The following is a 9,705-nucleotide window of genomic DNA, read 5'->3' on the forward strand; positions in this document are numbered from 1 at the left end:
AAAGAGTAGTGGGGGCCGCATTTGGGGAGGAGGCTAAAGGCTGTCTCTGCCTTAGTCACAGAGAAAGGAGCTTCATCTAGGTAGGCGGCTGTCATGGCACATCTGGGCAGCCAGGTGGCACATCTGGGGGAGAGAAGGGTCGGTGCACCTGGGCACATGAAGGAATTGGGGGTTTAGATGGTGGGCAGAACGCTGGAGGGGCACATTTGAGGACGCAGTCACATCTAACCAGGACCCTCACACCTGGTAGAAGTCAGAATGGATTAGGGGAAACGGTGGATTGAAACTGTGGGCGGGGGTCTTCACATCTGGCCGGAGGCCCACATCTGGAAGACTTTAGGGAGGAGGGGACACATCTGGGCTGAAGGCCACAGCAGGAGGGGGACTTCTGAGGGTGGTAGAGACTAGCGGGTGTGCTAGCCCCGGGGCCGAGAGCCGGAGCGGGAAGGCAGGAGGACGGTCGGGAAAGTAGTGGGAGGCCTTTGGCCCCTAGCCGCCCCGCAGTTTTGGGCATTCGGTAACCAGGCAGGCGCCAACCCGCACAATCGCTTTTGTTGCCTGGGCAAGTTCGGCCGCTTTCTCTGCCGGGACAGCGCCCCCCTCTTCGGCCGGCAGTGGGGAGCCCGGACGCTTGGCTTCCCGGCCCCACCCCCGCGGGTCAGCGCCTCTGGCCAGCGTCTGGTCCTGTCCCGGACTCACCTCTCGCTGCCGGACGCCGGGGTCCCTAGAGGGGGCTGCGTCCTGGGGAGGGGTGCTGAGCTACAATGGGGGGCGGCTAGGCGGCGGCTGGACCGTGGGAACCAGACGGCTTTATCTGGCCCGGAACCCCCCCGCCCCCCGGCGGAGGAAGGGCGGATGTTCTTACCCCGGGACTGGCCGGCAGGGGCTCGCTGTGGGGGCCTCCTTCTCAGCAATGCCCGGGCCCCCGGCCCACGGGGCCGCCGTCGCCTCAGCAGAGCTCGGGCTTCCTGCAGCCTGGGTGGGATGGGGCAGAGAAGGAGCTGTCACCGCGGTTCGGCTGACCCCCACCCCTCCCCGCGACTGGAAGAGACCTCCCACACCAGGAGGTCTCCCAGTGGAGGCTCTGCGACCCCCCCCCATCTCTTTATGGGGACCAGGCCTTGAGCGTTCGTTGGAGGCTTGGAAGAAACAAAGTCAGTGGGAGAAACAGAGATGAGGAAGGGAGAGAGAGAAGAGAGACACAGAGGCAAGAGACAGGTAACTATGGGAGAAAGAGACAGACGGAAATGACAGAGAGAGAGGAACATGGAGACAGAGACAGAGAGATAGAAACTGAAAGACCCAGAGACAGCGATTGGCGAGAAAAGGAGAAACAGAAACAGAGACACAAGTTGATAGAAAGAGAGAGCAAGGGAGAGGAGACCCAGGGAGCAGAGAGAAAGATGTGCCAGAAATGGTGGCAGAGTTGGAAGCATCTAGAAGGGGAGGGTTGCACACTCACGTCAGTGGCTGCCAGTTAAGGGACACCTGTTTCTTCCTCACGCTGAGGCTGGGGCTTGACAGCTCTGGGGGCACTGGAGTCAGGCACCACTGAGGGCCTGCACACTTTTCGGGCCGGCAGCTCTGGACCCTGCAGGAGGCTTCAGAGACAGCCAGGGACTAAGTGGAAAAGGAGGCAACTGAGTTCCTCTTTCATCCAGCTCTGCAGCTGGGATGAGGGGTGAGGAAGGGAGCCCCCAGCTCCTCTGCTCCTACCACCTTTCCCCTCCTACCTATACCTCGCCTACAAGAACCCACCTCTGAAGCAGCGGCTCCTCCTGGGCGATCGGCCTGGGCAGCAGCGACAAGCAGCAACACTATAAAATAGAGGGATGGAAGTCCCTCAGGCCCCTCGCACTGTAGGACTCCCCAAAGGAAGGCCATGAGGGATAGGGGAGGGAAAGCCAAGATGAGGTTTGAGGGTGCTCGAGATTGATGTGTGACCAATCTGAGGCACTGTGCTTGATGCCTCAGTTTCCCCATCTGTACAATAGGAGGCAAACTGGTTTAGGCTCTCCAGGGATAAAGGTCACAGCAACCTCACATTTATTTTTCTTCTGAAGTGTTTGAGGTAAAGTATTATTGGAAAAGACATTTAAAAGTCTTTTTTAAATTATTTTTTTTAAAAAAAGAAGAAGACTTAAAGAGGATTTCTAAGCGCACTTCCAAGCCCGATCTGGGAATCTAGAACCCCGCCCTCCCCGCACTTCCCTGTCCTGGACTCAGCCGTCATCCCGCGATTGGCCGGCAGATGGCGCCACTCCACAGGCCTCAACGGCTGGGGAGGGAGGTCCTCCTTTGACTATGGGTCCAGCTTGGTGCAGAGGTGGAGGGGGATACAGGAGCCACAGCCCAGTACTGGGAATCCCGAGGCCTGAGTTCTAGCCCCTTCCTGCCCTTCCACGTTGTGTGTCCTGGAGCCAGAGTCTCCTGGTCTATGGGTCTCAGTTTCCCGCCTGACCAGGAGGAAGGAGTCGTTCTTGGAGGAATCTCCGCGCCGGGAGGGTCTCAGATTCTGGCTGGCGGAGCCCTCAGCTTGGGCGCAAGTGCGTCGCAACCAAGGGGCCCCCCAGACAAATCCATTATCCCCAGGCTAAAGGGGACGAGGGACGAGGCCGCGCGCGCCGGCCTGGAGAGAGGGGCAGCAGGGGGATGCTGCGAAGGGGACGTCGGGCGTATGGACTCTTTTTAGATGTGTGGGGCCCAGTAGGGGAGGAGGCCGCCCGGGTGGGAGCCTTCCGGACCCCCGATCCTGCAGTCATCCCTCCCGCCTTTTCTCCGGGTTAACCCCTTCCCAGCCCCGCCCCCGGCGCGGCTCGGGTTACTAAACGCATTCGCAGAGACGGAGGCGGGAGCTGAGCCCGGGGCCTTTGTAAAGGAGCGCTGGGCCGCAGGGCGGGGGTGGGGGTGGGGGGGGTACTGGGCAGACTGTTTCCTTCGATCTCGTCACCCGTAGACAGGAAGACTGGCTATAACCCCCTAAATCTATAGGAAATTCTGGATTTCTTGCCGCGAAATCACTGGTACCCCATTCAAGCCTGGAATCCGCTAATTCTAGGAAACTAAAGCACCCCCCCAACCCTCATGAAATCTGAGGGCCCCCCATCTCCGCACAAATTTCCACAAGCCCCTCCACCATCAACCCAAAACTCCACGTCTTCCTCATTCATTAGGAAAAGGTCTCTTAATTAGTTCAGGCCTCCCCGCCCCCTGGAAAACCAGGACATGTCAACTCCCCCTTAAAGTGCCCTGATAACCTCCCATACTCTTCCTCCTTAAGCACCCAGTTAGTTTGGGAGACCCCATCCCAGCTAGGCCCCACCCATCTATCATCTTAGGAGAACTCAAAGCCCCATCCCCATATAAACTGGGACCCTTCTCCAAATAAACTCTAGAATTCCCTGGAGCCATATCCGTCTCTACCACACGGGAGGGGAATCCCTCCCCTCAAAATCTCAGTACACTTCGGATTCTAACCCCTACAAAATAGAGGGCCCTAATAAATTCAAGAGCTCTGGTTCTTCATCCTTATCACGAAGCAGTGGGTTCACATTCCCCTAAATCCGAAAGTCCTGGTCTTCCTAGACCTCCAGACTTATTGGGTAGAGGCGGCACAAGGACGAGGGGGCCGCAGCGGGGCTTACCCGGCCGGGCGGCCCGGGATCACCGCAACCTCGACGGTCTGGCTGGGGCTGGGGCCGGCGGCGTGGGCGGCGGCGGCGGCGGCTGCAAGGATAGACAGCAGCAGCACCAGCAGGAGGGGGCGGCGGCCGCTGGGGCCAGGCAGCCGCATCGTGTCCGGCGTGGAGTCGCGCTCCAGGCGGCCAGTCCGTCCAGCGGGTCAGTCTTGGCGCGGCCCCGCCTCCCGCCCCCGCCCCCGCCCGAGGCCGACTCACTTTCTCCACAGTCCCAGTCTCAGGCTGTGAACTTCCCTCCAATCAGAGCCCGGTTCCGCCAGGGGGCGCTGCCCGCGCGACCAATCAGGAGGCGAGAGGGGAGGGGTTAAATAGACAGGTGCCTGGCATGGGGCTCGGGGATCAGGAATTTTCAGTGCTGTCGTGGGTACTGGCTCAGTGAACCCCATTATAAAGGAGAGGCCTCAAGTGTGGAGTTGCTGGGACTCCTCCCAGTCGACGCGCAGGCGGTGGGCAGATTCCCCTAAACTAGATTCCCACTGGAAGACCTCATCCCTCGGTTCACAGTCCTGGGAGAAGTCCATCAGAATTTGCTCCTCGACTGGCGTAAATTCTGGAAGACCCCACAGGTGCCTACTTCTCACGTGAGAGACTTGGGATTCTGGGGGGCAGAACGCCAATCCTAATCCTGCACTGAGCTCCAGGTCCGGCCCCTCTGAGAATCCCAGGCCCACTCTAGACCTTCCCAAAGCCCTGTGTTTCAGGGGTTCCAGGCTCAACAAACAGTAGCTTGTTCCTCAGAAGGCTGTAGCCTCTGCCCCTCAGAGGACCCAGGCTCCGCCCCTGACCCACAGACTCCACTCCCACAGGGCTCCCGGCTCTGCTCTCCTATTTGCACCCCTCTTCACCGCCACCCCTAGAGGGTACCACAGCCCCCTCCCTGCCTGAATATTTAAAGGCTCCCAAGAGCACCCCTCCCACTCCCAGAATTGCAGGCTTTCTCCTTAAAGAATTCCAGTCCCCTCTCTTTCTAGGGACCTCTACCATTAGGAGCCCCAAGCCACAAGTGGCCTTAGTCCCCACCTGCACCCGCTTTAGTGGGCTCTAGGCTCCAAGCCCTGCTCACAACCTTCCAACTCAGAGGGTCTCAAGCCCAGCCCCGCCCTTTCATTATAAATTCAAGGCCCCACCCTCTTTCCTCAGAATTGCAAGCCTCGCCTCTCTGCTCCCAAAGGCATCAGAGCTTCATAGCCTGCCCCCTAGTTGCCCCCTTCTCTGAGTTTCAGGCCACACCCTTTCCCACAAGAATTGGGCCAAGGCCCCACACTTAGGACCCCAAACCCTACCCCTTTCACGTTTGTCCCCCCTCCGGGGACCCCGTCTCTCAAAGCAGTTTGATTCTTAAGGTTCCCAGTTCTGTAGCCTTAGCCCCGCCCCGAGTAGATCCCAGCCTCCGCCCACACAGGGTACTAGGCCTGACCATACCATATGGCTGACCCCAGACTAAGAACAGCAATCAATTCAGCTTCGAATTCATCCCCAACTCCTGCTCCTTCTTCCCAGGTATGTGCAAGGAGGACAGGGGACCCCCTTCACCCTCCCGCCTTACCTTGAGGCACACGGGCTGATTCACACAGCCACACTCACACCCGTTAACGTCACCTACAGCAATTCATGCCTACACCCAAAACTGACACCCAGAAGTCTGGGCCCACCCACCGTCCAGGGACACACAGCCCCTTGGAGCAATAACGACGGCACTCAGGCCCCACTCAGGGGCATCTGTGAGTTGTCCCAGCTCAGTGATGGAGTGCCTGGCTCTGCCCACTGAATATGCCCTGTGTCCCTGTCTTCGTGTAGCTCCCGCGATCCCTGCTAACATGACCCTGCAGGACAGTGTGTCCCTGCCCCCGTTGCCCCCTCCCCGTCTCCTACCCTGTAGCTGGAGCATTTGCTGGGGGCGCCGCCGAAATTTCTCCCTTCTGCTTGGGATCCAGGGCATCTTCAATGCTCGTTGCTAGGCAACAGCCTCTGGCTCACCACTGCAACTTCCGGGGATGGCGTTGGCTTCCCCTCCCCCCCAGAATTTGGAGTTCCCAGCTCCCAATCCCCCCCTATCAGTGCCACTATCTTCCAGGGTTGCTTCTATGTCTCTCCTGTATCTTGATCTGATCTCGACCCTTCAGAATCCCTCAGAGTTCTAGAGCCCTGGCATTCCAGAAGCTTCCTCCATTGTATGTGCTCACACACGGGGTTTTATCCTGGTATTAAAAAAAACAAGAAATCTTTTTAGTGTTCTTGATTTTCTAACATTCTCTTTCTCAGTTCTAGAATCACTAGCATCCCAGAAACACAAGCGTTCTGGATTCCCTGGCATGGAAAAAAAACGATCTCAATAATCTAGCTCTGTAAGCATGACAAAATACCCCTATATTCTAGATCACAGACATTCAGAACACTCATGTTTTAGAATCACTCACCTTTTAGGCCTCCCACTCATGTTCTAGATTCTCTAGCAATCCAGAACCCCTTGACATTATGGATTTCTTATGAATGCAAACAAATCCTCTAGTGATCTAGAAGGGAAGGGCTGGCATTCCAGAATATGCCTATGCTCTAGATTTCCTAGTAATCCAGATTCCTTTCTGTTTCCTATAATTATCAGCATTCCAGAATGCCTGGCTTGCAAAATATTCCTACTGGTGTAGACTCATAGGCATTCTAGAAAGCTCCGCTGTTCTAGAATCATTGACTTTCCAGGTCCTTTTTCAGAAAATTCTAGTCTGGATTCTTCGATATGCAGGGAGGAAGCCTAATACTGCTCACCCACTAGTACTCTAGAATATTCCTGTGTTCTACATTTCCTAACATTCTAGACCCCACTCCCCCATGTTACAGAAGTCCTGGCATTCCAGGATTAGCATATTCTAAAATCCCTTGTTCTTAGTTGGCCCACTTTCTCTTCTATTGTTGACCCAAGGAAAAGATGCAGAAAACTTCCCTGAGGAGTTGACATAGGTAGGTATTAACCGGGGAAAAACCTCAAGGATGTCAGGCTGGGGTGAGCTGATCCTGTTCTACATACCCTCCCTGGTGTGGGCAAGAGAGGGGTGAAAGACTGGGCAGCCAGGGATATGGGCAAAGTGTTTGCAGTGGTGAGGTTTGGGGTACAAATGTCACCTAGCCGACATCTGTGTTTCTGCCAACCTGTACCTATTCATCCCTGTTTGTGGTAATAGCACCCTGAATCACCTTTCAGGAACTCTTCCTCCACTCTGTCAACATGGGGCTGACCTCACTGCCTGGCTCGTGAGGGCACGTGATTAGTTCAGGGATGGCCATCTGATTCAGTTTAAGTCAATGAGAATCAGTCCTGTGATTTTGCTGCTGCTAGAGAGAAAAATGTTGCTAAGGAGCTACCTGGAGTTATCCTGGCACAGAGGGGGGAAAACCTGACTGAGAATGATCCCAGAGGAGAGCAAAGCCAAAAGATGGAAAGATATTCTGGGTGAGTGTTTGAGCCCTGGATCCAGCCATGCCTGAAGCCAGAGTGTAAACCAATTCCCCTTCTTTACTTAAACCAGGAGAGACAGATGTTCCTGAATCTACAGCCAGGGACCTGGTTGGGCACCACGGCTCTTACCCTTTCCCTAGGGGTGCCCAAACCCTCTCAGAATGTGACCAAGGTGTTGGCAGTGAGAACTTTATTAGGGAAGGGTGACTTTGGCTCCAGAAAAAGGAGACGATGGGGGGCCTAGTAACACTAACCACTCCAAGGAGGCCCTGGCCCTGAACCCAGGGCTGTGACAGGAAGCGGGGCAGGCACCTGAGTCCCCCAGGGCCTGGGTATCTCAAGGCACCATGGCAGCCATGTTCAGAAGGAAGTTTCAGTGAGCTTCATCTTGGGGGGTGCAAGGGGAGCCCCGAGACCCGCGGAGGGCCGGGGGGCTGGTGTCGGTGGCCGCCGGGGCTCCGGCCCGCTCCGCACCAGTTCCTGGCAGCGTTCCACGAAGCTGCCTCCCCAGCGGCGCCGGGCCTCAGCCTGTGGGGGGCTCGGGCTCCCATGGCGGCCGGACAGGGAGGCGCTGCTGAAGGCTGAGTGGAGACTGAGGGGGTGATGAGGGTCAGTGCAGGTCATCAGGGTGGAGCTGGGTCCCCCCTGCCCCCAGGCCACCATGTTCTGCCCTCCGCCCCATTGCTCAGAAGGGGAAGTGGAGTCACACCTACCTGGTGAGAGAGGTCCGGGGCGAGGGGCTGGGGGGAGCACCCCTCAAGGAAGCCAGCGGGGCTAGTTCGCACTGCTCCAGCTGTTCCAGCAGCTCTTCCTCTGTCAGGCCCCCTTCTGCGGGCGGAAAGGAAGCAGGGTCAGGGGCAAGACAAGGGCACAGGCCAAGAGACAAAGGTCATGTGCGAGGACTGAGGTCGGGATAGGAGGAAAGATGCAGAGGTCGATGGACAGGGATCAGAAGCTAAGAAAGAGAGGTTAAAAAGCAAGAGCGAGGAGGGGTTGCGGGGCAGGGAAAGGGGCCAGAGGGCAAGGGCTTGGGGAGGGAGCTCATGGCTAAGGAGGTTGTGGAGAGGGTGCAGGGTGAGTCTGTGGGGCTTGGGACGGGACTGGAGCAGGGAGTACCAGGCGCCTGGCCGAGGCCGTCCATGGCGGTGGTCAGGTCCCACATGGCCAAGCTGCCGTTGGCCTGGCCAGTGAGCAGGTAGCGCCGGGGCCGAGAGCCCAGCCTCCGGGAGCCCTCACACTCGAGCACCGTGAAGGCGGTGGTGGGCGAGCCATCCACGGAGCGCACGGAGCACACCCTGAGAGGGGAGGGGCAGGGGTCACCTTGGCCACGCCAGGGCCTGGCCTGGTCCCTCTTCTCATCTTTATACCCCTCCCAGGCCTCAGTCCCCACCGCCCTTGCGGTTTCAGTTCCTGCTTCTCGGATGAGCACCCAAGCCTCTACATCCCTCCCAAATCTACTGTCTTGGGTTCCAGCCCTGTGGGGACCAGGAGCCTCCTGGATGTCCCCAGCCCCACACACTCACCATGGGGCCCAAATGGGATTCTCCCCCAAACATGTTGCCCTCCCTGTTCCTGTCTCAGGGAGGGCCCAAGACTCATCCTGGGTGCCTCCCTCACTTCCCAGCATTCCCTGTGGCCGGCCCCCTCCTCCCCTCCCCATCCGGCCCTGGTCAAGCCCTGCCCTCTCTGGCCAGGCATCTGTCCCAGCCTCCTCTCCAACCTCCAGTCCATCCCCCTCAGAGCGGCCAAGGGTCCCCAGGACACTCAGGACAGTCTCAGCTCTTCCATACGATTGGCAAGGCTGCGCCCCTCTGCAGCCCCATTTCTCACCGCTTGGTGCTCCAGCCCCCAGAGACCACGTGCATGTCCCTGGTTATCCTCTCTGGCTGTTCCAGCCTTTGCACACGCTGCCCCTTCAGCCAGGCACAGACTTTCCCCTCCCTCCTTTCTTCTGCTCATTCCTATTTATCCTCAAGGTCTCTGCTCAGAGACTCCTCTTCAACAGGCCCCCTTCCCAGGCTGGAGCAGGCACCGCCTCTGGGCTCCCACAGCTTCCTGTCCCTCCCCCATCCTGGCCCTCACCCCCCAGCCTGTGCACACACCCCCAGCCCCCAGCCCGGCCCTGACTACACTGGGCGATCTCTGCTTGCGGTCCAGCAGGGGCACCTGGGATTGTTCCAGCTTCACTCCCATCCACACATGTCACACCTTTGATACCCCAAACTCCAAATCTAGGACCAGGCTTGTGCTCCTTCCCAGCCTCTGCTCCTGCGGTGCCCCTTGGCGGGGATGCCCTTCTGACCTCCCTGGCATGTTGCCTTCTCCTCTGACCACCCCCGCCCCCCGCTCTGTTTGACGGGATGGTCCTCACCGCTGACCAGTGGAGGAAAGACGCACGAAGAGCTGGCTGGCATTTGGTACCACCTTCTGAATGAACACTTGCTGGTCATCCCGTTCGCCGTAGGGGCCTGGGCCAGGTAGAGGGGGGCAGTCAGGGCCAGCTGGGGTCCCTGTGACCTCCAGATCCCAAGACTCTGCCTCCTTCCCCACTGCTGA

The 9,705-nt window shown here is 58.1% G+C and overlaps 2 protein-coding genes across 2 annotated transcripts in view; both read right to left on the reverse strand.

Annotated features, from left to right (window-relative positions):
* LTBP4 (latent transforming growth factor beta binding protein 4) overlaps nt 1–3,793 on the reverse strand; it is a 28,975-nt gene extending 25,182 nt beyond the window's left edge. The window contains exons 1-4 of the mRNA XM_007458638.1: nt 3,645–3,793; nt 1,759–1,817; nt 1,463–1,601; nt 866–975 (exon numbers count right to left, since the gene is read on the reverse strand). Coding sequence (XP_007458700.1) covers nt 866–975; nt 1,463–1,601; nt 1,759–1,817; nt 3,645–3,793 — 457 coding nt within the window. The remainder of the gene's footprint in view (nt 1–865; nt 976–1,462; nt 1,602–1,758; nt 1,818–3,644) is intronic.
* A 3,531-nt stretch (nt 3,794–7,324) lies between these two features.
* Nucleotides 7,325–9,705, reverse strand: part of SHKBP1 (SH3KBP1 binding protein 1) — an 11,736-nt gene continuing 9,355 nt past the window's right edge. The window contains exons 15-18 of the mRNA XM_007458640.1: nt 9,521–9,617; nt 8,266–8,444; nt 7,863–7,977; nt 7,325–7,741 (exon numbers count right to left, since the gene is read on the reverse strand). Coding sequence (XP_007458702.1) covers nt 7,510–7,741; nt 7,863–7,977; nt 8,266–8,444; nt 9,521–9,617 — 623 coding nt within the window. The 3' untranslated portion in view covers nt 7,325–7,509. The remainder of the gene's footprint in view (nt 7,742–7,862; nt 7,978–8,265; nt 8,445–9,520; nt 9,618–9,705) is intronic.

This window comes from Lipotes vexillifer, unplaced genomic scaffold (assembly GCF_000442215.2).
Source record: "Lipotes vexillifer unplaced genomic scaffold, Lipotes_vexillifer_v1.1 scaffold371, whole genome shotgun sequence".
Lineage (NCBI taxonomy): Eukaryota > Metazoa > Chordata > Mammalia > Artiodactyla > Lipotidae > Lipotes > Lipotes vexillifer.